The sequence below is a fragment of the Eretmochelys imbricata genome, chromosome 9 (assembly GCF_965152235.1).
Source record: "Eretmochelys imbricata isolate rEreImb1 chromosome 9, rEreImb1.hap1, whole genome shotgun sequence".
In the NCBI taxonomy this organism is placed as follows: domain Eukaryota; kingdom Metazoa; phylum Chordata; order Testudines; family Cheloniidae; genus Eretmochelys; species Eretmochelys imbricata.
The window spans coordinates 58,251,353-58,279,278 of record NC_135580.1 but is presented as its reverse complement, the minus strand read 5'-3'; the positions used below and the strand labels follow the sequence as shown (position 1 = coordinate 58,279,278).

Sequence of the window (27,926 nt, the reverse complement as noted above, 5' to 3'; positions counted from 1 at the left end):
CTCGCACTTGCTGATGGAAGTGCTGTGAAAACCTGGCAAGGGAAGGTAAAGTACTTGATGATTTCATCTTCTGTTTCTGATGTTGAGTCAGGAAGGACCCCTTTGGGTAGCCCCCTTTCCCTGTCTTCAAGATCTCACCTGCTAGAATAATTACACTGTGCTGCGATATGTTCTTCAGATGAAGCAACTAACCCCAGATTTCAGAATGAAATGAGGTCTGGTATCGATGCTGTGGGGATCAGTGGAAAAGGGCATTCCAACCACATAGCCGGGTGCCATTTGTACATCTGTGAACAAAGGGTTTTCAGAGAGGAGGGGGCAGACGGAGCAGAAGAGAAAGCCAGAGAGCAGGATGATGAATCAATTAGTATAGCATCTTGGGAATGCCCCTGTGCCTAATGCTGAGATGGTGTTTTCACCCAAAGCTCCTACAGAGGGTTATGGAGAAGGAGTGTGCTTTTGTCACCTCAAATATTGGGGAAGAGTCATGCATCAGTCACCAAACTCTCATCAAAACAAGGGTGTTAACAAAATGCACAACAGCCAGGATTTTTCTCTTTTTCCCCTGTTTTCTGATACCATTTCTACCCTACCCCCTTCTTCCACAGAGCCTTGTTGGATTTTCCCCGACCAGCCTGGAGTTGGCAGGTATCTCTTTACTATGCTCTGGGGCTTACAATCTATCAGTGTTCATATTGCATATAACATGGGTGAAATCTGACTTCAAGGGAGCAAGGATTTCACCCCATGTATCTAATCTGGAGTGCAACCTCAGAAGCAGATCAGATAGTCAGCAAAAGATGATAACAGAACCCATTACTGTAACCTAAAATAATCCCAAAATTATGGAGGAGGGAAGGGAATAAAAACCAACCAACCGTTATTATAAAACAGCTATTGAAACAACTATCTTTTTACAGGTGATGGCAACACATAAAGCAGGTTCTGAAAAGCAAGTGGCTCCCTTTCCCCATAGGGAAACCCCCAATTTTCCTAGTATATTTCTCATACATTTGCTGCAGCATATTATAGCTTTGTGTAATGTATGCAAAGCTGGACTGGTCTTGTGTGATGCAGAAGACAGAGCATGGAAGAGAGACATTTCCATAATAAATTAGTGTTCTAAGAAAGAGATACTTACAATGTACATTCAACGTTTCCAGCTTCACATCAGATATATACATATACTAGAGAGAAAGTCACCCCCTCAGTTTGTCTGTCACTAAAGCTGTATGAGAAATGTGATTCAATCAGGTCTCAGGAACCACTCAGAGCCTTTCCCTTGTTTTTGCTTTGTGTCGATGTTTTCCTTAAGTTTCATGTTCAGATGGACCCACAAACTCACACTGAAACTCAGTCAAAACCATGAGTCTCACTGGTTTCTACTGCAGGTGGGCCTGAACCAAAAGGTTGTATCTAAATTTACAGGTCAAACTATCTCTATTGGCCACATGGCCAAGTCCAATCACCCTGGCAGTGAACTTCCAACTGAGGGGCTGCTGTTCAGGGGTGAAGGTTCCTGGATTTGGAGCTAGGGTTTTGGTTTCGGCCCAGTTCCAAGTCTGATCTCACTGGTTTTATGTATATAACACTTCAGTGGTGTCAATCTTGATTCACACCACTACAAGTGAGTCCAGAATCAGATCCCCTGCACGCGGATAAACATATGGGAAATCTCCCTGTACACTAATGTCTTCTTCCCAGCTCCAGTATCATTAGCTACAGGACAAGCACTTGAGGGTGTAATTCATAGCTAGAGAAAGTCGTGATCTTAGTGTCATCAGCCTTTGGGTACAGCTCCCCACTGGGGTCATTGCTAAGCTCTGTGCGCTCTGGGAAGCCATGCTGCTCTTGGCTCATAGGTAGGTATTCCTGCTGCTTTACATCACTCTGACCCAACCTTGCCAAATCTGCTTTGTGGTCCTTCATTGTCTTATCAGCAGTGTGACTGTACAAGTGCGTGGGAAAAGGAGCAAGGTGGTCTCGTGTTTCTCCATTGACCTGCAGTTTCACGGAGCTGAGAGGAATATCAACCCAGTCCGTGAGTGGCCACCCTCTCCTCTTGCCATCAGTGTTCTTTTTAAGGTCTCTGAGGCTGAAGGTTGATGGTGAAAGACTGCAGGTTTCTGATACTGAAGGTGAGTACTTGCAATAAACCTGGAGATGCAGAGGAATCTGAATCTCTGAGCAAGTCCGGAAGCCCCTGTCACTCATATAACCATCTCTGGACAGTCCTGCTGACACTGGAGATAGCTGCTCAGAAAACACCAACTGGCCCACAGGAAGCTGGACCTCCAGTGCAGTCCTGTAGTTCCCCTCACCTGTATATACATCCTTCATCTGTCCTGCTGATGACAAGGGGGCTTCAGAGTCTACAGTGCCAGCAAACTCCAGCTGGCCCGAGGAACTGGAAGAGACCATGTTTTCACAGTAGTCTGGTCCAAACCCATTGGCACAGTAGTCTTCCTCCTCCCAGGCCTGGCAGCCTTCTGGAAGTAGCTGGATTTGGAGTTTTTCTTGCTCCACTGGGGAGTTATCATTGAAGGCAAGCCCAGCCACTGAGATCAGAGTGACAGAGGTACCCTCGAGGTCATGGGCAAGTGACTTGTTCCAGAGATTCACATTTAGCTCTTCATTCAGAATAGCCTGCCAAAAATGAACAACAAATCAATACAAAGCAATAACAGAGACTCACATATGATGGCAATGAGCACCACAGACATGCTCATCAACACATGAATAATGTTCAGTACCTCCAACTGTAGAGAAGGGAACAATCCCGTGAGGGACTGCTCAGTTAAATCATAAACCACAAGAGAAACCTTTTGGAGTGGTTTGTTTGCTAAAGTGATTCTCTCATGGTTAGCACCAGTAACAGCCACAGCAATTCATTCTCATTCCCCTTTTCCTAGTTACTACACATGTATCAGTTTCAGCTAAAAAGACTCTACTTTCCAGCAGACACAAATGACTGCAACAATAACTTCCAGTACATAAACTGGCAGGGAACAGGAAAACAATCTGACACTGTCCTCTGTAAGGGACTGTCTCAAAATGAGGCATGGGTGAACCTGTCCTCCTGCCTAGTCATTTACACCACTCTTGTCACTAACATAAACGTAAGAACGGCCATACTGGGTCATACCAATGGTCCATCTAGCCCAGTGTCCTGTCTTCTGACAGTGGCCAGTGCCAGGTGCCTCAGAGGGAATGTTCAGAACAGGGCAACTATCGAGTGATCCATCCCCTGTCATCCAGCATGGATGCAGTTTGAGGAGGGGGTTGGGGGGGTATTGCCCCCTCCCCAACTGCAAGCCTCAGGGCAGGTGTGGAATTTGCCCCTCACTCCAGGTCCTGTTGTCCTGGCTGAAGCTGCCCCCCTTCCCCCAATATAGACATCCAACTAGACCTATATCCAGTTCCAGCTTCTGGCAGTCAGAGGCTAATGCACACCAAGAGCATGGGGTTGCATCCCTGCTCATCCTGGCTAATAGCCACTGATGGAGCTATCCTCCATGAATTTACTAAATCTTTTTTTGAACCCATTATAGTCTTGGCCTTCACAATATCCCCTGGCATTGAGTTCCACAGGTTGACCGTACAGTGTGAAGAAGTACTTCCTTTTGTTTGTTATAAACCTGCTGCCTATTAATTTCATTGGGTGACCCCTGGTTCTTCTGTTATGTGAAGGAGTGAATAACACGTCCTTATTCACTTTCTCCACACCAGTCATGATTTTATAGACCTCTATCATATCCCCCCTTAGTCATCTCTTTTCTGAGATGAAAAGTCCCAGTCTTACTAATCTCTCCTCATATGGAAGCTGTTCCATATCCCTAATCATTTTTGTTGCCATTCTCTCTACCTTTTCCAATTCTAATTTTTTTTTTGAAGGGGCAACCAGAACTGCATGAGGTATTCAAGGTGTGGGCGTACCATGGATTTAGATAGAGGCATTATAATATTTTCTGTCTTATTATGTATCCCTTTCCTAATGATTCCCAACATTTTGTTCGCTTTTTTGACTACCGCTGCACATTGACTGGATGTTTTCAGAGAACTATCCGCAATGACTCCAAGATCTCCTTCTTGAGTGGTAACAGCTAATTTAGAGCCCATCATTTTGTATGTATAGTTGGGATTATGTTTTCCAATGTGCATTACTTTGCATTTATCAACACTGAATGTCATCTGCCATTTTGTTGGCCATGGTGAGTGATAAACAAAAGCGATAGTACTTTTCAATTCACTTCATACAAGTACTGTAGTGCAATCTCTATCATGAAAGTGCAATTTACAAATGTTTAACATAAGTAGTTAGCACTAGGGCTGTCAATTAATCACAGTTAACTCAAGCAATTAACTCAATTAAAAAATTAATTGTGATTAATCACAATTTTAATCACACTGTTAAACAATAATAGAATACCAATTGAAATTTGGTATAAATATTTTTGGATGTTTTTCTACATTTTCAAATATATTGATTTCAGTTACAGCACAGAATACAAAGAGTAGAGTGCTCACTTTATATAATTACTTTTATTACAAATTTTTGCACTGTAAAAAACCAAAAGATAGTGCAATCTTCAAACCAAAGCATGAAGAGGCATACAAATGTTTAGCATAATCTGGCTCGTAAGTACCTTACAGTGCCAGCTTCAACAGTGCCATGCGAACGCCTGTTCTCACTTTCAGGTGACATTGTAAATAAGTATCAGGCAGCATTACCTCCTGTAAATGTAAACAAACTTGTTTGTTTTAGCTATTGTCTGAACAAGAAGTAGGACTGAGTGGACTTGTAGGCTCTAAAGTTTTACATTGTTTTGTTATTGAGTGCAGTTATGTAACAAAAAATCTACATTTGCAAATTGCACTTTCACAATAAAGAGATTGCACTACAGTACTTGTATGAGGTGAATTGAAAAAATAGTATTTCTTTTGTTTATCTTTTTACAGTGAAAATATTTGTAATCAAGAATAATAATATAAAGTGAGCACTGTACACTTTGTATTCTGTGTTGCAATTGAAATCAATATATATTTGAAAATGTAGAAAAACTATCCAAAACATTTATAATAAATTTCAGTTGGTATTCTATTATTATTTAACAGTGTGATTAAAACTGTAATTAATTGCAATTAACTTTTTTAAATGAATTAATTTGTTTTGAGTTAATCGCATGAGTTAACTGTGATTAATTGACAGCCCTACTTAGGAAATATCTCAGCTTCACCCTCTTTGTTGTTCTCCACTCTTCCCCTCTTGAATTGGCTCGTTAGCACTGACCCCCCACTTGGTAAGGAAACTCCCATCTTTTCATATGCTGTGTATGTATACCTCCCTACTGTGTGTTCCACTCCATGCATCTGATGAAGTGGGTTTTAGCCCACGAAAGCTTATGCCCAAATAAATTTGTTAGTCTGTAAGGTGCCACAAGGACTCCTCGTTGTTTTTGCTGATACAGACTAACATGGCTACCACTCTGAAACCTCTTCCCCTCGTGTCTCCTTCCCGAAGCTCCCTCCAGTGCTCTCCGTTAGGTATGGCATTCACTCAGTGATTCTCTAGTCAATCACTGTTCATCTCGACCAAACGTATCTGTGTAAACTCACAGCCCAGCAGAGAGAACGAAGAGCTGCCAGTTCCAGAGCAGGAGGCATGCTCTGTAAGAATTAGAGGGCTTGGGATGTCCAGCCAGTGCACAGCCTAACTGCTGCATGGCCTCAGCAGTGTAACAATAAAGTGCCATTTACTGATGCTTGACAGGAGTTGTTGCTCACTCACCAGTGTTTTGGGGAAGGGCATTTCTGAGACGCTTGAATACATGTAGAGCTTGAGGAAATAGAAGCCAATGGCGCTCAGCAGAAGCAGCAGGAGGAGGGCAACCAGAGCAAGAACAAGGTCCCAAAGGAAATCTGAAAAGAATTAAGAACAGTTCAAGCAGGGGGGAGAGAGAAATGCTCACACTGACCCACCTTTCGGGGCCTGATCATCTGGACTGCTACATGCCACATGGAGGTCTTACCAATCGGTGCGAGTCACCCCCATCACTTACACCAAAGGAGGTGCTACCTGCGCCCTCTCGTCAGCCAGCTGGGGCCTGGTCAGTGACTGAAAGGGTGCCCTTGCTGCACCACCGGGGGTGCTGGAGGGGGGGCGGGCTGTGAAGAATGAGGGGAGAGGGAGAACTGCACTCCCCCTGCTCCTCATTATTTTAATTCTGGACATGTACCAGTTCACTGGTGTCCAGGTTCTCTGAGCAGATGTAGCAATGTGCACCTCCAACCCCATCTCCAACGAGAGCAACTGGTCCAAAGCAGCTCTAGTGGCTGAGCCATAGGCAAGTCCTTCATGAGAGCTGTGCTCCTCTTTGTGTCTGCAAGTCACTCTTGCATCAGCACACTTTGCTTTCCTTTGCGGAGGCTACCGGAACACACCCACAGCTGGGTCTTGTTCAATGGCAGACATGCTACAGGATGGGTGGGAGGACATTAGCACCTGAGTGCTCTTTGCAATCCAGGTAAGAGGGGCACAACATGCCATCTGTAGTTAACTCCTTATCATCTCTAAGTGGCTACCCTCAGAAACAACATAGTTTGGAATGCTTAGCAAAACTCCAGCCATGTTACACCGTGGGAGCAATGACTTTCTATGCTCATGTGGCTCTGCAGATTCACCAAATTCAATCACGCAGCTTATCAGGTCACCCTCCTCTCACAGACTCGGCTCTCTATCTCTGTTGTCCTTGATGGCCACGGCCCTGACCAGTCAATCCATCCCCAGATCTAAGCCAGAAGTCTGAACAGGGAATACAGCAGTGGCACTGCCCTGAAGCTATCTTACCTGCTGGACTGTCTGGAGTCTTGATACATTGCACAGACACCTTGCTTTGCTGTCGGACCACACGGGCTGTGACACAGTAATTGGTGTTTGGTTTCAGGAACTCAAATGTGTGCGAAGTTATCTTGCCCTCTGGCTGAAGGGACACCTTAAGGAGAGAGGGAGACATTGCCATGATAGCACCTGCCTAACAACTGCACCATGGAGCAAAAATTCTCTCATGTCACCCTTGTGAGGTGTCTATGTTTCCTGACTCCTGAGGCATATGACACATCCTTCAGCAGAAAGCTACTGTCATTTTAAAAACAGAGGGATTGCCAAAATAGATCAGACCAGGGGATCCATCTAACCCAATATCCAGGGACTAGTACCAGATGCTTCCAAAGAAGGTCTAAAACAGGGGTGAGCAAACTATGGCCCATGGGCTGGATCTGGACCGCGAGCCTCACCATGCAGCTCAGCCGTGCTCCGATGCTCCGGCCGGGGCTCTGGCTTGGGGGCCGCACCTTGAGGCTTGGTCCTGCTCCGATGCTCCAGCCGGGGCACTGGGTTGGGGACTGCACCACACGGCTCAGTCCCCCTCCAGTGCACTGGCTGGGGCCGCACCGTGCAGCTCCTGGAAGCCACGGTACGGCCCCACTCCAGCTCCTATGCACGCCAATGAAAGCTGCAGGGGTGGTGCCTGTGGATGGGGCAGTGTGCAGAGATGCCTGGCCATGCCTCTGCATAGGAGCCGGAGAAGGGACATGCCACTGCTTCCGGGAACCGCTTGAGGTAAGTGCTGCTCGGAGCCTGCCCCAGCCCTGATCCCCCTCCCGCTCTCCAAACCCCTCAATCCCAGCCCGGAGCACACTCCTGCACCCCAAACCTCTCATTCCCAGCCCCACCCCAGAGTCCATACCCCCAGCCAGAACCTGCACCCCTTCCCGCACACCTGCCCCAGCCCAGATCCCCCTTCCACCCTCCGAACCCCTTGGTCCCAGCCCAGAGCACCCTCCTACACCCCAAACTCCTGATCCCCAGAGCCCACACCACCTCCCGCCCCAATTTTGTGAGCATTCATGGCCCGCTATACAATTTCTAGTCCCTGATGTGCCCCTCCCCCGGTCTAAAACCTCCCCAATGGACAAAAGGGCAAAAAAGCAAAAAGTTTGCCCAACCCTGGTCTAAAACCTCCCCAATGGATAATTCCACAATAACATGGCTGTGGGATCAGTTTCTTCCTAAGAAGAGGTAGTTAGTGGCTGGTTTATGCAGGTTAATATCCATGTGCATTTTTATCTTAGCTAATGTAATTTCAGTCATTTTTCTTATCCATGAACACAGTAGCACAATGTCTAATGCTTTTCTGGAATGCTGTCGAGCTGTTAGCTTCAGTATCTTGTGGCAAGGAATCCAATATGTTCATTATGCAAAAAAGCCTTTTTTATGTCAGTTTGAAACTTGCTGCCTTTTCATTCCACTTAGTGTCCCCTTTGCATTAGGAGAAAGAGAAAATAGAAGTGTCTGATTTATCAGTCCCTCTCATTCATTACTTTATGTATCTCCGTCACATCCCCTCTTCCACGACTCTTCTCTGACTTAACTACTCCTGCTCTGTCAGTCTCTCTTCATTGCCTTTCTCTGGACCTTTCCTGACTGCATTTTGCTCTCTGCAGCTACCTGTCAGCTAGTTCCAGTGCAGATTGTGTTACACCATCACTCAGGGGTCTTTAATCACCTCTAATAAGTACTTTCCATACCTAATCCATAGTTCAGTCCGCATTTCTGTTCTTGATGTCTTCCCACTTTACACATGCCATTTAATGGCTTCTAAGGCATTCCACTCTCTCTGCCCTTCACTTACAAGAGTTCCCTCTCCGTCTCCTGATTAGGGATGGGTGAACTAGTTTGGAAAAATAAGAAACCACCCCAATCCTCAAGCCTTTGCTAGAACCCAGTCCTAGAAACAAACTCAATCCCTTTTGAAATGTTCGCAGGAGTAGTTTCTTGCCCATCTCCAAACATCTGGGTCCCAGAACTAGAGGTAGCAAACCACCACCAGGAAGGGTGCCAGCAGGACCAGCTCTAGTCCACCAGGAAAGCAGCACGTGTTTGGGGTGGCACAATTCCAGGGGTGGCATTCCAGCCACCCTTTTTTCCCCCCCTTGGACAGTTGCGCTCTCAGAGCTTGGGACGGCAAATTTTTTGCTTGGGATGGCCCTGGGTGCCAGCTGGGATCAGAAGTTGAAGGACCAGTAATCCTGATCCCGTAAGATTTCCAACCCAATTTTGCTGACTCAGGAAGCTCAAATAAGCATCCAAACTTTGACATTCTTCTAGCCAAACCAAACCAAACCCAACCCCTGCCCCTTGTGAGGTTCACCCAGTACGATATCTGATATCACCCACCACTCTGCCCAACCTCACATCACGCAGAAGTGTGTAACCTCCTCTTCTCCTCCCGTCACACTGTGAATGTTGCTTACATTGTTGATGTGAATGCCCTTTTCGGAAAGGCTGACCCGGTACTTCCAGTTCGGTAGCACTTTCTGGACTGACTTGTAAGTGCCATTTCTCCTGCGGTAAGGGGTGAGTGGCATGGACAGATTTACAGTCAGATTCTCATTCACCAATATAAGAGTCAGGTTAGGGGGACCCACAATCGCTGTAAAAATCAAAGAGAAAAGGCACAACTGTCAGGCTACTTGTTTCCTTAGAACCAATCACCTTCTTTTTGTAGATTCCTGTCCTAGAGTTTGGTAAGTTCATCCGCTGTCATGGTAGGTCTGGCAGTAGTGCTGTCTGGTGGTGACATATGCGATGTCTGGAAGCTACAGAAACTATCGCAAATTTTCAGTTGGCTACCGCCCATTAGCACCTGTTTCTTGCTAACCTACTCTGTGCTTCTCAGGTTACACGCATCTCAGGCCTCATTAAGCCTACTGCTGCCTCTAAGCAGCCTGAAAGTCCAAGGAATTTAAGTCTCCAAGGAATTTTTGAATATTCCACTGGAACTCTGTAGCTCAGTGGCCACCAACCGCTCAATCGCGATTGACTGGTCAATCCAAGAGGATCTCCCAGTCAAATGCGATCTCTGGCAGTTGAGTGGGGCTACCGCTAAGGCAGACTCCCTGCCTACCCTGGCCCCACGCTGCTCCCAGAAGCGGTCAGCCCCGTGGCCCCAGAGGTGGGGGGGCAGGGTCTCCCTCCTCGTGCTGGTCCTGCCTGCAAGCACCTCCCCCACAGCTCCCATTGGCTGGGAGAGCTGCGGGGGCGGTGCTTGTAGAGAGGAGTGGTGCATAGAGCCACATGCCCCTGCCATGCCCCCCCCCAGGGGCCACACCTTCTGGGAGCAGTGTGGGGCCAGGGTAGGCAGGGAGCCTGCCTTAGCCTTGCTGCGCCCGCCCCCGACCTGGAGCCGCCAGAAATAAGTGCTGCCCAGCGAAAGGCTGCATACCAACCCCCAGCCCTGAGCCTTTTCCCGGAGCCAGTATCCCATACCCCCTCCTGCACCCCAAGTCCCACTCTGAACCCCCTCCCAAAGCCAGCACCCCAAACCCCCTCCTGTGCCCCAAGCCCCAGCCCTGACCCCCCCTCCCAGAGCCAGTTCCATTGTACCCCCTCCTGTAACCAACACTCTGCCCCAGCCCAGAACCCCCTCCTGCACCCAAACTGCCTCCTAGAGCTTGCATCCCTCACCCCCTCCTGCACCCCAGCACCCTGCCCAGGCTCAGCCCAGAGCCCTCTCCCACACTGCAAACCCCTCGGCCCCAGCCCAGAGCCTGCACCCCATCCTGAACCCCAACCCCCTGCCCCAGCCCGGTGAAAGTGAGTGAGGGTGGGGGAGAGCGAGCGACGGAGAGTGGGGGGATGGAGTGAGCGAGACGGGGCTTTGGGAAGGGGCAGGGCTTCGGGGAAGGGGCGGGGTAGATTCTGGGTTGCCCTTAGATTCCAAAAGTGATCTTGGGTGTAAAAAGGTTTCAGACCACTGCTGTAGCTCATGGCCTTGCTGGGTGGAAGGGTTAAGTGCATTTTATCTCAAGAGCCAGATGGGCTGGCTTTTCCCAGCAGGAATCTACAACTCAGACTTGGAGTTATAGTATGAATTAAATCTTCAAGTAGAGCCAAGGCTCAAACTCTGGCTGCACATAGACACCTGAGATGGGACTTGGTCTTCAGGACTGCTCAATCCTGAAGAGACACCCAGCTCCTGGGATGACAGGATTTCAATAGAGTAGCTTAGGAAATAATTTTTTCCCCAGTGTATCATTTCAATGAAATTGATTTTTTCCCCCATTTTCATTGAAATTTTTCTACATTTTTTTTCAGATTTTGGTAGGAAAACTGATAATCCCAAACTAGAAATGTCTGCAAAAAACTGTCAGTTCATCAAAAAGCTATTTTCAATTGGACTAACCCTAACCCTAGCCTTTTGCAATAGAAAACTTTAAATTGTATCTAGAATTCCATCTTTGTGTTCATTCACTGTGTCAGTCACAAATCCTCAGCCTTGGAGCAAGAGGGGAATTTACTCAGTCTGGGTAATCATTCAGTACCTCCATTACTCCACCAATGAATTCCAGCCTTGTCCTGAGCAAATGCTCCTAAGGGGGAAATCCAATCCCTGAGTCTATTCTGTGCTATTCTGTTCCATCCTACCTAGGACTTCATACTGTTATCCCATCCTGGGCTATTCCACAAATCATGTGGAAGGACTGCGTGGCCGGCAGAAGATCCAGTCTCTATGGCTCCCTCACTGCTCTTAGCTTTGGTTGATCTGGAGAGTTCAACCCAGCACCGTTGAAAGGGGAGCGAATCTAGCTCTCCATCTCGCACTCCCTTGCACCATTGTCAAAGCTCAGTAGGCGTTTCAGTCAGTAACAGAATCCTTTAACTGGGTTATTTTCAGCCAGTGTGTTTCAGTCCATTTATTCCAGCTCTTTTTCCCTATTAAGTCATGAGTTTTACAATGAAACAAGAAGTTCCCAAAGCGACTACACTTTTGTTTCACTTGAACATCAGAGACACTCAGAGTACAATAGTAGAAAGCTTGGAACAAAGGAAAGAGGCATTAACCCGGTTAATAGTGGCACCAACCACTTTTAAACCCCAATCCTTTTGCCATTCCTTCCCAAACAGTGATGCCCCTGTCCTCAGTTAATCAGTCCTATTCAATATGCAGCCTTTACACACACTACACATAGCAACCAACATGCAACAATGTGAGCGTGCTCAGTGCAAATATACAGCAAGAGTGGCAACTGCAGTGCTAACCACTGTGTTTCAGCTTTTGCTAATGTCTTAACCAAAACCAACCAATGGGAACATAATGCGGGACATGGAAACTGCACACTCAAAAGCCACTGGAGAGATTAAAAACACAAGAATTTTTTTAAATGCTAAGAAATGGCTCTAGTCCAGAGATGTCCCTGATTCTGCTTGGCAGTGTTCTCTGAAACATTTTCTGCTAAGTACCATAACACTTCCCTTTCACTGAGATTCACAAGTTCATAATTTTTATAGGTATTTGTGCCCAGGATTTATTAATTATTATTGGTATTACTACAGTGCTCAGATGCTCTATTCTGGGATTGGGGCCTCATTGTTCTAGGCACTGTTGTAACACTGACAGACCCCGGTAGGCGGGATCAAACTTGTGACCTCTATAGGTTAGTGCATGAGCCTCTACAGCATGAGCTAAAAGCCAACTGGCTCTTAGCTAAGGCTGTAGAGCAGACTCATTCATCTCTTTCTCTCTCTCCAAGTGGTCTCGATGCCACTAGAGTGGATGGAACACCACACCCTGGAGGTGTGTGGGTTACACTGTACATAATGGAAAATTGGTCTGGGCCCCAAAGAGGTTACAATCTAAGTCAGTCAAGGATTTGCAGGAAGATTGGCCATATCTAATTCTGTCTAGACTGGACACAGAAAAGACACTGCAGGTTGCCCAATCTTCTTCTCCAGCTAGACTCCAAGGGCATCATCCTCTATTGCCGGGATTCCTATGCCCTTTCCTTTAAAGATAGTTGAAGCCATAAATTCCAACCTTATGGTCTTCAAGAGCTCCTTTTACCGCCCCAGATAGTTTCCTGTTCCAACTCTGTCTAGAAAATAGAGAGGCACTTCTCCACACAAATATGGCACCTGGCACCAAAGGGTGGCACCCGCTTCCGCACATTTTCAGAAAGCCTTCTGGATGACCTGCCAGCATTCACAAATCCTGAAGTCACTTTTGAGGCCCACGAAAGGCCATGTTGTTGCAACGCTGTGTCACAGGATGACATTCTCCCTGCATCCAGCCATGATGATGTCAACGTGATGATACAACAAACCATCATGTTTCACTGCAATGTGCCTCACTACATCATGACAGCAGCTGAGTTTTTCTACTGTCAGACAAAATCCCTCAAGTGGCAACTCCAGACTCTCACTCCCATGTTAAATTTACTCAGATTAAAAGGTAAAAATTAGAGTATTATGGCTGCTAACTCTACATATTCACCTAGTATCTGAAAACCAAGGTGTCTCCATCTACTTGATATACTATCACCTACAAAGCTTCTGGAATCAGAAGTTAGCTGTCCGGGGTTACAGGATTGGTAATTTGCAGTGTTGTTAGCTGTGCTGTTCCCAGGATATTGAAGAGACAAAGTTGGTGAGGTAACATCTCTTATTGGACCAACTTCTGTTGGCAAAAGAGACAAGCTTCCAAACTACACAGAGCTCATCTTCTTCAGGACCTGAACACAAGCTCTACGGAGCTCAAAAAGCTTGTCTCTCTCACCAACAGAAGTTGGTCCAATAAAAGATGTCACCTCGCCCACCTTGTCTCTCTAGGATTGGAAATGGCTTGCACCCTGTCTCATCCAGGTTGCTGTTTTCAAATCAGGATCAGGTTGACAGTTGGTGACAGAGGTTATCATTTGACAGTTGATGAACAGCCCATATGATATGAGGAGGTAGTCTCAGTCCAGGTCCTAATGGTGGGACATACGTCAACAATGTAAATCCACCATTCCAAACAGCAATATCAGCAAATGGCCAAGGAATGAATGGGCATGGAACTGAACTAACCTTTCACCCTTCAATGGGCTCCCTACAGGTTACAGTGAAAGCATTTTTGCTGGGCAGTTCTCTACCTCTAATTTACTTCTCTGCAGTCAGAGAATGAAGCCATGCAAGGTGAATCCATGTTCAAAAATGCCCCAATTCACCTCTGGCTGGCCCTCAAATGCACCTAGAGGAACACCTGAGATACATGCCTTCCCTGAGAGAGCTGGCACAGCAGAATGGCTACAAACAGGAAAGCACCTGGAGAGAATGGCTGGAGTAACCAGCTCTCCCAGAATTGACAGTGAGATATGAGCAGGTTGTGACCTCAGAGAGGATTACAAACAACAAAAGGCAGTTACAAGGAAGAATCAGAAAAAAACTCCTCCCCCAGCCTCTCCTGCTGTGACTCAGGCAACCTGCTATGTACAAACCCTCCTCGTTCACTCCTCCACCGTGATATCCTTGTAGGGTGTGGGAGACGCTCTGGGACACAGAAGTATGGCTTGGAAGACACTTGGTCCTTTTCTCTGACTGGGACTCTGCATAGTTCTGCTAGCAGCTAGCTCCTTTCTGGCAGGATGACTCTGCGTGGACTCCTAGGTCTACCCCTGCCCAGCAGCTGTTTTTTGTGTCCCTGTCTAGCTGTCTGCTCTGGTCACCATGGGGGCATCTCAGCACTTTCAGTCACACTCAAAATGTGAATCTGCATTAGTTTAGAGAGAGGCATCCCCATCTTTCCAGAGAAAATGTTCCCCGCCATGGACTCTCACCCCTCCCCTCCCCAGGATCTCATGGGATTCATCAAGGACAAGACACCCAGCTAGCAAGAACCTTCTCCCTCCCAGCCTTCTCCTCCCCACTTGCCCAAGCTCCCTCCTTCTCCACCCCTGTCTCTGACTCAGAGGGGTATTTTTCACTATCCACTTTTAATCTGTAAACCTTGCCCCCTTGACTCCATCTCCTTCTCACTTCTCAAGCTCCACTCTCAGCCCTTCTCTCTCCCTCTATTTTCAATCTCTTGCGTGCAGGGCTTCAACATGTCCCCATTTCACCTGCCCTCCTCTGACCACTCCATCCACTCTCACTACTGCCCCATCATCCCCTTGCATAACTTCAAAGAGTGTAAGGCCAGCTGGGACCATTACACCATCCAATCTGACCTCCTGAATAGCACAGGCCATTAAATTCCACCCAAATACACTGTATTGAGTCCAACAACTTCAGTCAAACCAAAGCATTTCAGTCCTCAGGAGACTAAACCATTGTGAGGCCAGGCACCAGGAAAGAACAAGATGCCACCAGTGCCTGAGGCCCTTCCATGGCAGGGAGTTGATCAGGTGAGACATTGCCCCATGCTGCAGCGGAAGGCAAAAAACCCCAAGATCCTTGCCAGTATGACCAGGGGCAAAATTCTTTCCTGACCCCTAGTCTGATGATAAGTTAGATCTTGAGTATGTGATCAAGACACACCAGCCAGGCATCTAAGACAGAGGATTCTCTGTACCACCTCAGAGCACTGGTCCACCCCAACCAGTATCCTGTCTCTAGCCATGACTGATCTCTGATGCTTCAGAGGAAGGTGGGGAAAAAACAACAACCAGAACACAACTGTGCATCAAAGAAAAAAATTCCTTCCCAACTCCTGCAGGCAACCAGCTGAAGCCCTGAAGCATGAGATTAGATTGTAATGATTGTCGAAGTGTTATGAGCAATTAGGCAATCCTCTTCTCTGCATGGCCCATGAAAGAATGGGATGAACAGGGAGATTCACAGATTCCAAGGCCAGGTGTGATTGTGACCACCACCACCATCCAGCCCAACCTCCCCACCCCGAACACACACACACAGAAGCCTCAAAATTTCTCCCAAAAGTTGGATTTCATCTTTCCTGTACTCCCCAGGCCCTATTCAAAACACTGCGACCTAAATCACTATCCTCTTCCACCCTGGTAGATCATTCCTACCTTCTTGGAACCCCGTTGTCTTCCCCATCAGTGTTGACCATCCCATAATCCTTTCCCATCTTGCTCCCCCAGTGAGCACAGGAACCCATCTCCAGAAACTCAAACCCATGGGGAATCTCCCTCCACACAGTCACTGCTATGCCCCTCCTCCTGCCCTTGGGCTCCCAAAGGTTCTTACTGTCTCTGTAAGGTTGCAGTTCATTGGAAATGGTCCATTTGGACACCCAGGTTCCATCCATGGCTCTCACTCTGGCCCAGTACATTTTGTGTATGTCTTCGAAGTACAGTTTGCATGTGTGCGATGATTTGGTGCTGTTCCTCCAACAGGTGTCCACTTTGGTCCAGTTAGAAGAGCTGCACATGGAAGTAGCCACAGTAATGCAACAAGAAGGAGCCATCAGCACCCCTTACCCACCACCTCCTCCCAGCTCCATTTAATCCCCCCTCAGACAGGGAGACTCCAGAAGGAAAGACCTTGCTCAGGTGAGTCAGGTGGGAATCTTGTGGACTGAAGAGGGAGCAGCCAAGACTGATCCTCTGCTCCACCTCCACCCCATCCACTGCCATCTTGGCCCGTGGAAAGGGATAGAAAATATGCTTATATTTTTACTTAATTAAAAAACAACCCTCTGGCTGCCATAGTGCCCTCCACTTCCTGCTCAGTTCCTCCCTTTCTGGTGGGAGGTTCACATGTCTGCTGTTGGTCGGGCTGCTTGGGCCATATTAGACTTGGGCAAAATGTTTCAGACGAATAGTTCATTCACTGAAAAATGAAGTTCCAGTCAACCTGAAATTATTTTCCAAATTGGACACAACTGTCTGAATGGTTTCTGCCCAAAGTTTGTTATTCAGGACTCAGACGCCATTCAGAAAATGGCTGCTGGTGGTGCCCTCCTTATAAACTTCAGCCCCGTGGTTAGTACACTCACCTGGGATATGGGAGACCCAGGTTTAATTCCTCCTTCTCCACCTCAGGCAGTGGGATTTGAACTTGCGTCTCCAGGAGAATGCTCTAACCACTGGGCTCTGGGATAATCTGGGGCAAGTCTCTCCTGTTGAAGCTGTTCCACTTTGAATAAATAATTAGCCATGGAGGACAGACTTGAACCTGGGGACATCCCAGGTGCATACCCTACACATTATGAGAAGGGCACCACCACTCTCCAGGTTGTGAATCTAGCCCTTCAAAAATGTTTGAAAATATACATTTTGGGTCAAATGAAACATGTCTCATTTGACCCAAAATGGATTTTTTTCAATTTTGTAGAAAATGATCGCAATCCTGGATTCGGTTTGGATTTAACTGAATTCTTGTTTGATTTTTCAAAACTGCCATGGAACCTAAAAATCAGTTATTTGCCCAGGTAAAAGAGGGAAGCCAGGCAAGGGTCCAGAAGGGTGGATAACCTGACTGTTAAGAAACTAGAACCCTAGAATGCAGAGAGGTTAAAGATGGGCCTAGGAATACACAAAACTGGCTGGAAAAGAGTCAGTCTGCTCACCGCTGTAACATACCGCTGGTAACTTTGAACCTCGTATTGGGTGCCATTGCCTGAGCCGGAACCGGGCTCCCACACCAAGAGAATATGGAAATTTTCACATGTTAGCGTCACATTCTGTGGAGGAGACAGCATCCCTTGAAATGAAAACAGAGGAAAGCAGATCCATAGCATTATAACCCTACAAGAAGAGAGTGCTGCTTTCCTATTGGTCAGCTGCAGCATATGAAGGATGCCCAAAGTATAACATTTCAGCATCTAAGGATGTCATTGCAGCATGTGGATTTATCCTGCACAATTGTCTTATTTCCTCAGCAACAACAGTACTTAGCATTAGTTCTGCTCTTGGTTATACCCATGCAATCTGAGCCCTGGTCTACACTACGAGTTTAGGTCGAATTTAGCAGTGTTAGATCAACTTAACCCTGCACCCGTCCACACAACAAAGCCATTTTTGTCGACTTAATGGGCTCTTAAAATCAATTTCTGTACTCCTCCCCCACGAGGGGATTAGCGCTGAAATCAACATTGCCAGGTCGAATTTGGGTTAGTGTGGATGCAATTCCATGGCATTGGCCTCTGGGAGCTATCCCACCGTACTCCATTGTGACCGCTCTGGACAGCACTTTGAACTCGGATGCACTGGCCAGGTAGACAGGAAAAGCCCCATGAACTTTTGAATTTCATTTCCTGTTTGGCCACCGTGGCAAGCTGATCAGCACAGGTGACCATGCAGATTTCATCAGCAGAGGTGACCATGGAGTCTCAGAATCGCAAAAGAGCTCCAGCATGGACCGAACGGGAGATACTGGATCTGATCGCTGTATGGGGAGATGAATCCATGCTATCAGAACTCCGTTCCAAAAGATGAAACGCCAAAATATTTGAAAAAATCTCCAAGGGCATGAAGGACAGAGGCTATCACAGGGACCCGAAGCAGTGCCACATGAAACATAAGGAGCTTATGCAAGCCTACCGAAAAACCCAAGAGGCAAATGCCCGCTCAGGGTCAGAGCCCCAGACATGCCGCTTCTATGATGAGCTGCATGCAATTCTAGAGGGTGCCCCTACCACTGCCCCACCCCTGTACGTGGACTCCTGCAACGTGGGGGGTCTCACGCAACAGGGATGAGGATTTGGGGGACGAGGAAGATGATGAGGAGGGGGAGGTTGAAGACAGCGCACACCAGGCAAACGGAGAAAGTGTTCTCCCCAACAGCCAGGAATTGTTTATCACTCTGGATCCAATACCCTCCCAACCTGGGCTCCCGGACCTTGAAGGCGGAGAAGGCAGCTCTGGTGAGTGTACCTTTGTAAATATAATACATGGTTTCAAAGCAAGCATGTTTAATGATTACTTTGCCCAGAAGACTTGCGATGCATTCGCAGCCAGTACAGCTACTGGAAAAGTCAGTTAACGTATCTGGGGATGGGGCAGAAATCCTCCAGGGACATCTCAATGAAGCTCTCCTGGAGGTACTCCCAAAGCCTTTGCAAAAGGTTTCTGGGGAGGGCAGCTTTATTGCGTTCTCCATGGACACTTTACCACGGCAGGCCAGTAGCACGTAGAATCATAGAATCATAGAATATCAGGGTTGGAAGGGACCTCAGGAGGTCATCTAGTCCAACCCCCTGCTCAAAGCAGGACCAATCCCCAATTAAATCATCCCAGCCAGGGCTTTGTCAAGCCTGACCTTAAAAACTTCTAAGGAAGGAGATTCTACCACCTCCCTAGGTAACGCATTCCAGTGTTTCACCACCCTCCTAGTGAAAAAGTTTTTCCTAATATCCAACCTAAACCTCCCCCACTGCAACTTGAGACCATTACTCCTTGTCCTGTCCTCTTCTACCACTGAGAATAGTCTAGAACCATCCTCTCTGGAACCACCTCTCAGGTAGTTGAAAGCAGCTATCAAATTCCCCCTCATTCTTCTCTTCCGCAGACTAAACAATCCCAGTTCCCTCAGCCTCTCCTCATAAGTCATGTGTTCCAGACCCCTAATCATTTTTGTTGCCCTTCGCTGGACTCTCTCCAATTTATCCACATCCTTCTTGTGGTGCGGGGCCCAAAACTGGACACAGTACTCCAGATGAGGCCTCACCAATGTCGAATAGAAGGGGATGATCATGTCCCTCGATCTGCTCGCTATGCCCCTACTTATACATCCCAAAATGCCATTGGCTTTCTTGGCAACAAGAGCACACTGCTAACTCATATCCAGCTTCTCGTCCACTGTCACCCCTAGGTCCTTTTCCGCAGAACTGCTGCCTAGCCATTCGGTCCCTAGTCTGTAGCTGTGCATTGGGTTCTTCCGTCCTAAGTGCAGGACCCTGCACTTATCCTTATTGAACCTCATCAGATTTCTTTTGGCCCAATCCTCCAATTTGTCTAGGTCCCTCTGTATCCTATCCCTGCCCTCCAACGTATCTACCACTCCTCCCAGTTTAGTATCATCCGCAAATTTGCTGAGGGTGCAATCCACACCATCCTCCAGATCATTTATGAAGATATTGAACAAAACCGGCCCCAGGACCGACCCCTGGAGCACTCCACTTGACACCAGCTGCCAACTAGACATGGAGTCATTGATCACCACCCGTTGAGCCCGACAATGTAGCCAACTTTCTACCCACCTTGTAGTGCATTCATCCAGCCCATACTTCTTTAACTTGCTGACAAGAATACTGTGGGAGACCGTGTCAAAAGCTTTGCTAAAGTCAAGAAACAACACATCCACTGCTTTCCCTTCATCCACAGAACCAGTAATCTCATCATAGAAGGCGATTAGATTAGTCAGGCATGACCTTCCCTTGGTGAATCCATGCTGACTGTTCCTGATCACTTTCCTCTCATGTAAGTGCTTCAGGATTGATTCTTTGAGGACCTGCTCCATGATTTTTCCAGGGACTGAGGTGAGGCTGACTGGCCTGTAGTTCCCAGGATCCTCCTTCTTCCCTTTTTTAAAGATGGGCACTACATTAGCCTTTTTCCAGTCATCCGGGACTTCCCCCGTTCGCCACGAGTTTTCAAAGATAATGGCCAATGGCTCTGCAATCACAGCCGCCAATTCCTTTAGCACTCTCAGATGCAACTCGTCCGGCCCCATGGACTTGTGCACGTCCAACTTTTCTAAATAGTCCCTAACCACCTCTTTCTCCACAGAGGGCTGGCCATCTATTCCCCATGTTGTGATGCCCAGCGCAGCAGTCTGGAAGCTGACCTTGTTCGTGAAGACAGAGACAAAAAAAGCATTGAGCACATTAGCTTTTTCCACATCCTCTGTCACTAGGTTGCCTCCCTCATTCGTTAAGGGGCCCACACTTTCTTGGCTTTCTTCTTGTTGCCAACATACCTGAAGAAACCCTTCTTGTTACTCTTGACATCTCTTGCTAGCTGCAGCTCCCGGTGCGATTTGGCCCTCCTGATTTCATTCCTACATGCCTGAGCAATATTTTTATACACTTACCTGGTCATATGTCCAACCTTCCACTTCTTGTAAGCTTCTTTTTTATGTTTAAGATCCGCTAGGATTTCACCGTTAAGCCAAGCTGGTCGCCTGCCATATTTACTATTCTTTCGACTCATCGGGATGGTTTGTCCCTGTAACCTCAACAGGGATTCCTTGAAATACAGCCAGCTCTCCTGGAATCCTTTCCCCTTCATGTTAGTCCCCCAGGGGATCCTGGCCATCCGTTCCCTGAGGGAGTCGAAGTCTGCTTTCCTGAAGTCCAGGGTCCGTATCCTGCTGCTTACCTTTCTTCCCTGTGTCAGGATCCTGAACTCAACCAACTCATGGTCACTGCCTCCCAGATTCCCATCCACTTTTGCTTCCCCCACTAATTCTTCCCAGTTTGTGAGCAGCAGGTCAAGAAAAGCTCCCCCGCAGTTGGCTCCTCTAGCACTTGCGCCAGGAAATTGTCCCCTACGCTTTCCAAAAACTTCCTGGATTGTCTATGCACCGCTGTATTGCTCTCCCAGCAGATATCAGGAAAATTAAAGTCACCCATGAGAACCAGGGCGTGCGATCTAGTAGCTTCTGCGAGCTGCCGGAAGAAAGCCTCGTCCACCTCACCCCCTTGGTCCGGTGGTCTATAGCAGACTCCCACCACTACATTACTCTTGCTGCTCACACTTCTAAACTTAATCCAGAGACACTCAGGTTTTTCTGCAGTTTCGTACCGGAGCTCTGAGCAGTCATACTGCTCCCTTACATACAGTGCTACTCCTCCACCTTTTCTGCCCTGCCTGTCCTTCCTGAACAGTTTATAACCATCCATGACAGTACTCCAGTCATGTGAGTTATCCCACCAAGTCTCTGTTATTCCAATCACGTCATAATTCCTTGACATCACCAGGACCTCCAGTTCTCCCTGCTTGTTTCCAAGGCTTTGTGCATTCGTATATAAGCACTTGAGATAACCTGCTGATCGCCCCTCATTCTCAGTATGAGGCAGGAGCCCTCCCCTCACAGACATTCCTGCCTGTGCTTCCTCCGGGTATCCCGCTTTCCCACGTAGTCTGGAATCATTGCATAAGAAAGCATGGCAGCGTGTGGTCCCAGTGTTTGCTGGCATTTAAGTAACATCCATTCTTTATCTCTCTGTGTTATCCTCAGGAGAGTGATATCATTCATGGTCACCTGGTTGAAATAGGGGAATTCTATTCAGAGGACATTCAGAGGTGGCCGTTCCTGCTAGGCTGTTTGCCTGTGGCTGAAAAGAAATCATCCTCACTATTAGCCACATGGTGGGAGGACGGGTGAAGCGATCATCCCAGAGAATTGGGTGTGGTGGGGGGTTAGTTGGGTTTGTACTGCATGTTAAACCGAAAACATCAGCCCCTCCTTTTAAAAGGCCAGTGTGTCTTTTTCAATTTTAATCTCCCTTTTTTTCCTCCCACAGCTGCAAATGTTTCAATGCTGCCACTAGCATCTCCGTCCCAGAGGCTAGCGTAGATAAGAAGGCGGAAAAAATGCACTCACGATGAAATGTTTTCTGAGCTCATGCAGTCCTCCTGCACTGAAAGAGCCCAGCAGAATGCGTTGAGGCAGACAATGTCAGAGTCCAGGAAAGCACAAAATGAACGTGAGGACAGGAGGGACGCGCGAGAGGATAGATGGCTGGAGCAACAGGAGAGGTGGCGGCAGCATGATGAGAGGAGGCAGGATGCAATGCTGAGGCTACTGGAGGATCAAACTGATGTGCTCTGGCTTATGGTTGAGGTGCGGGAAAGGCACAGACTGCCACTGCAGCCCCTGTGTAATCAACCATCCTCTTCCCCAAGTTCCATAGCCTCCTCACCCAGACACCCAAGAACACGGGGCAGGGGAGGGCCCTCCAGGCACCCAACCACTCCACCCCAGAGGACTGCCCAAGCAACAGAAGGCTGGCATTCAATAAGTTTTGAAGTGCAGTGTGGCCTTGTCCTTCCCTCCTCCCCTGCCCCACCCCACCCGGTGCTTCCCTCCTCCCCCATCCCTCCTGGGCTACCTTGGCAGTTATCCCCCTCTTTGTGTGACGAATTAATAAAAAATGCATGAATTTAAAACAATTACTTTATTGCCTCTGCAAGCGGTGATCAAAGTGGGGAGGGGAGAGCGGTTGGCTTACAGGGAAGTAGAATGAACCAAGGGGGCGGGTTTTCATCAAGGAGAAACAAACAGAACTGTCACACCGTAGCCTGGCCAGTCATGAAATTGGTTTTCAAAGCTTCTCTGATGTGCAGCACACCCTGCTGTGCTCTTCTAACCGCCCTCGTGTCTGGCTGCACGTAATCAGCGGCCAGGCGATTTGCCTCAACTTCCACCCCAACATAAACGTCTCCCCCTTACTCTCACAGATATTGTGGAGCACACAGCAAGCAGTAATAACAATGGGAATATTGGTTTCGCTGAGGTCTAACCGAGTCAGTAAACTGCGCCAGCACGCTTTTAAACGTCCAAATGCACATTCTACCACCATTCTGCACTTGCTCAGTCTATAGTTGAACAGCTCCTGACTACTGTCCAGGCTGCCTGTGTATGGCTTCATGAGCCATGGCACTAAAGGGTAGGCTGGGTCCCCAAGGATAACTGTAGGCATTTCAACATCCCCAATGGTCATTTTCTGGTCTGGAAAGTAAGTCCCTTGCTGCAGCTGTTCATACAGACCAGAGTTCCTGAAGATGCGAGCATCATGTACCTTTCCCGGCCATCCCACGTTGATGTTGGTGAACCGTCCCTTGTGATCCACCAGTGCTTGCAGCACCATTGAAAAGTACCCCTTTCGGTTTATGTTCTGGCTGCCTTGGTGCTCCGGTCCCAAGATAGGGATATGGGTTCCGTCTAGCACCCCACCACAGTTAGGGAATCCCATTGCAGCAAAGCCATCCACTATGACCTGCACATTTCCCAGACTCACTGCCCTTGATAGCAGCAGCTCAGTGATTGTGTTGGCTACTTGCATCACAGCAACCCCCACAGTAGATTTGCCCACTCCACTTTGATTCCCGACTGACCAGTAGCTGTCTGGCGTTGCAAGCTTCCAGAGGGCTATCGCCACTCGCTTGTGAACTGTGAGGGCTGCTCTCATCTTGGTATTCTTGCACTTCAGGGCAGGGGAAAGCAAGTCAAAAGGTTTCATAAAAGTGCCCTTATGTATGTGAAAGTTTCGCAGCCACTGGGAATCATCCCAGACCTGCAACACTATGTGGTCCCACCAGTCTGTGCTTGTTTGCCAGGCCCATAATCGGTGTTCCATGGCATGAGCCTGCCCCATTGCCACCAGGATGGCCAAATTGCCGGGGCCCGTGCTTTGAGAGAAGTCTGTGTCCATGTCCTCATCACTCTCCTCACCACACTGCCATCGCCTCCTCGCCTGCTTTTGCAGGTTCTGGTACTGCATATACTGCATGATAATGCACGAGGTACTTACAATGCTCATAACTGCCACGGTGATCTGAGCGGGCTCCATGCTTGCCATGGTATGGCGTCTGCAGGAGAGCAGGAGAGCAGAGTGGCAGCGGAAGCGGTCGTTCAATGATGATGGTTTGCAGACCTACTGCACTGTCTGCTGCCAGGACACAACAGCTGAGCGGGCTGCATGTTTGCTGTATTATGGCGAGACAAGAGCAGCCGAGCAGAGTTGCAGCGGAAGCAGCCCTGCGAGACCACCAAGAGAGCAGGAGAGGAGAGTGGCAGCGGAAGCGGTCGTTCAATGATGATGGTTAGCAGTCCTACTGCACCGTCTGCTGAAAGCAGTATGGTGCCCGCATGGAAAAAAGTGCAAAACGATTGTCTGCCGTTGCTTTCACTGAGGGAGGGGCGACTGACCACAGGTACCCAAAACCACCCACAACAATGTTTTTGCCCCATCAGACATTGGGAGCTTAACCCAGAATTCCAGTGGGCGGCGGAGACTGCAGGAACTGTGGGATAGCTACCCACAGTGCAATCCTCCAAAAGTTGACGCTAGCCTCGGTACTGTGGACGCACTCCACTAACTTAATGCGCTTAGTGAGGACACACACACAATCGACTGTATAAAATCGCTTTCTAAAAATTGACTTCTATAAATTCGACCTAATTTTGGTTCAAGCTGAAGTTCAAGCAACCTAATATTCTATTGTGCCCAAAGGCACTCAGAGGGATTAGACAAACCTGCAGTGTTCAGACCAGTCTTAGGCAATGGCTACACTACGCAACTTTTAGCAACATGGCTGTGCCGCTACAGCCGTGCCGCTAAAAGGTGCACAGTGTAGCTGCTGTTTGTTGGCAGGAGAGAGCTGTCTTGCAAACAAAAAACTTCCACCCCCCACAAGTGGCAGCGGCTTTGTCAGTAGGAGAGCGCTCCTGCCACAAAGCGCTGTTCACAGAGGCACTTTTCGTCAGTAAAATTTTGTTGTTCGGAGTGGGGGGAAGGTTTTAACACCCCTGAACGACAAAAGTTTTGCCAACAAAGTGCCAGTGTAAACAACATCTCAGTCTAGAGCAGTGTCCCTGCTTCCTGGCCTTGCTTTGCTGGCCTGCACAATGAACTAGAAGTGTGTGTGGGGGGGAACCTAGTGCACAGTCTGCCTAGAATTAGAGCTGTTCGAAAAATGCTATAAGTTTTGTGTTAAAAATATAGATCAAAGTATAAAACATGCATTTCGTTTGAATTTTTTTGCAGAACTTTTAATTTTTCCCAGCAAAATTAAAACCTGAAAACCAACAAAAATTGTAGGTTTTCTTTTTTTCTCTTTTTTAAAAAAAACCTCCTTTATCTTTATCTTTTTCTACCACTGGAAAAAGGTGGAAAAATAGGAGAGAAAGGAAAGTAAAACCCCCAAAATGAAAAAAATGATTTTTTTAGTTTTGTGGCCAAAAAACCTGCAAAATTTCAACCAATCAAAAATTTCAATCCAAAGGAAATGTGTGTTGGTCAAAAAGTTATTTTGCACAAGAAAAAAAACCCAGTTTGACAAAAAAAATTCTGTCATCTCTTTATGGAGGTGGGAAAAGATTTCACTGTGTACACATCATGCATGTAGGCACACCCTATAACGTATATAATCCATATGTACACAGAGGACTCTATTGTTATTCAGTTTCTCCTTTCTGCTTCCCACACGGGTGTTTAATTATAGTTTCAAACGGCCCATGGACTGTGATGTTTGGGTTCTTTATCTCATCAGCCACATGCTTTCACCGAAGCATTTTTTTCCTAATAAATTCTCAGTAGCTTATCAGTAACAAGGCTCTAAGCTATGCAGACTTTTGAATGACTTGTCCTGTTAGGATATTAACAAGGCAGGCTGTCAGAAATCTTTTGTTTTGCTTATAGCAAAGGTCGGCCTTTACTTGGACTCTTCAGTAGCAAAGCCACTGCACTGTTCACTGGGCTTTTACTTTTAGGTTTTCCAGGTATTTGACAGCCGGAGATCCTATGGGGCCAGCACTGCACAGCTGTCCCGAGGCTACATAAACATTTTTGCCAAGGATTGTGAATCCTTTAGTGCCCCATAGCCACCCTCTTCTTGCCAGGTCACAGTGTCACAAGGGAGCTTACCCAGTAGGAGGATCTGACGAAAGAGGAGCAGAAGCACACTCAGTACAACACGCATGGTCCTTCACTGCTATTGGCACAGCCACGTCCATCTGTCCCTGTGTCCTACATGTGCGTCCTGGAGCCAGTCACCTGCAGGGAGGAATGGAGAGAGAAGAGCACAACACTCACTTGGTTACTCGTGCCAAATGCAAATAGCTGAGAGGACTGGAAACCAGGACTAGTGAAACACAGCCAGAAAAGAGCAAGACGGCTGGGGAAGGCATGCCCATGTCACGTGCCTCTGTGTCTGTGGTTGCCACCTACCCCCTGCAGGCACAGGGCTCACAAACCAGCAAGCCATGGTGAGGAAGCAACCACTGGTGGTGAGTGACTCACCGACTGGCTTGCCGTGAGTCACACACACAGGTCTGCAGCAAGCACCCTTGCTGCTGTGTGTCACCCAGAGGCAGGCTAGCCTTCAAGCCACACGGGCCCAGGGATGGCTGATGTGAGGCCAGACACATTCCAGCCCTCACCTTTGTGATTTGCTACGTGGAGCCTGCTCCTGTCTCCCTAGAGCTGCCCATAGGACAGAAAGTGTATCCTAAGGAAGAGACGAGCAGTGTGGAGTCTGGGCTGCTGCTGAGTCAGGTGTGAGGTAGCATGACAATCCTCAACAAACTTCTCCAGGTGGACTGCAAATAGTTATAGCAGAGAGGAATTCCCAAGCAGCTCAGGGTTGGGCAGAGCTAAGGCTTTCCCATACATAACAATGTTACAAACCAAAGGTTTCTCTCTCAGGACCTGCCAAAGCTAGAAATAGGGGGTGGAGAGTGGAGTGCAGCAGGGAAGATACTGTTGTATGCAGCTGGGGCTCTGGCTGCTGAGCTGGATCCCTGCAGCAGAGAGGAGCCTTGAGCAACCACATTCCCCATGATTTAGCATGCTGGGGCCTGAAGCTCTAATCACCATTGCTGCAAACTCAGCAGAACCAGTCCTGTGACGGGGATGCGAGTCTGCAGTGATCTGGGCATGTGCTGGGGAAATTGCTTCCTCCTTGCCGAAGTGATGGTTCAAAGGCAGAGCAGAGCTAAGGGGGAGGGAATAAAGATATGAGACCCCCAGCCCTGTGATGGCTTCATGACACATCCCCTGGTGCAGCGACACACTTTGGAAAAGGGATTAGGCTGTTTACACCACACAGTGCGAAAGCAAAGAAACCACTTCAAGCCAGGGGGTTTGGCAGCACCCTCCCACCTCACCCCCCGCACCTATGCCCCTGCAGTATGTACTACACACATTTCCCCAGGTCTTTGGAGAACAAAAACAGCTCTGTCAAAGCAGGACCTGAGTTACTGGCAAGACAGTCCTTTACATCTGGCTCCCTCCCTCCCCTCACATACCTGAGGACAGATCCTTCTCTGTCTCATCTGTCTCTCTTCCAAGCGAGCAGCCCCCACGGCTGGGCTCTGAGAGGCTTTGGGCGACAACTTGCCACAACTGCACCGAGTGACTTTTGCGGTTCATGTCCTTTTCCTGGTTTCGTCTCTCTTCTTTTCTTCCTTCCTTGTTGAT

General features: G+C 47.9%; 1 protein-coding gene across 7 annotated transcripts; it reads right to left on the bottom strand.

Annotated features, from left to right (window-relative positions):
- Positions 1-27,926, bottom strand: LOC144270565 (interferon alpha/beta receptor 2-like). 7 transcript variants are annotated; one of them, XM_077827130.1, is made up of 10 exons: positions 27,755-27,926; positions 26,373-26,501; positions 17,362-17,482; positions 16,025-16,200; positions 9,313-9,491; positions 6,848-6,992; positions 5,789-5,919; positions 2,322-2,646; positions 139-287; positions 1-32 (listed from the first exon to the last, which is right to left on the bottom strand). In XM_077827130.1, the coding sequence occupies exons 2-9, from the start codon at positions 26,425-26,427 to the stop codon at positions 175-177; spliced, it is 1,245 nt and encodes a 414-aa protein (XP_077683256.1). In that variant the 5' UTR covers positions 26,428-26,501; positions 27,755-27,926; the 3' UTR covers positions 1-32; positions 139-174. The 7 variants fall into 7 exon arrangements, with proteins under 7 accessions (XP_077683256.1, XP_077683255.1, XP_077683249.1 ...); XM_077827129.1 differs by having other exon boundaries at positions 7-287; XM_077827123.1 differs by lacking the exons at positions 1-32; positions 139-287 and having other exon boundaries at positions 1,283-2,646.

Bases quoted from the DNA above. Each gene is read 5' to 3' on its own strand.
- LOC144270565 (XM_077827123.1), bottom strand. From the start codon at position 26,427: ATGCGTGTTGTACTGAGTGTGCTTCTGCTCCTCTTTCGTCAGATCCTC. The intron at 16,201-17,361 runs GTATGTTACAGC...TTCCATGTGCAG, and splicing joins GAGGTTCAAAGTTACCAGCG to CTCTTCTAACTGGACCAAAG. The intron at 2,647-5,788 runs GTGAGTGAGCAA...CATTTTTGGCAG, and splicing joins TGCCCTTCCCCAAAACACTG to GCTATTCTGAATGAAGAGCT.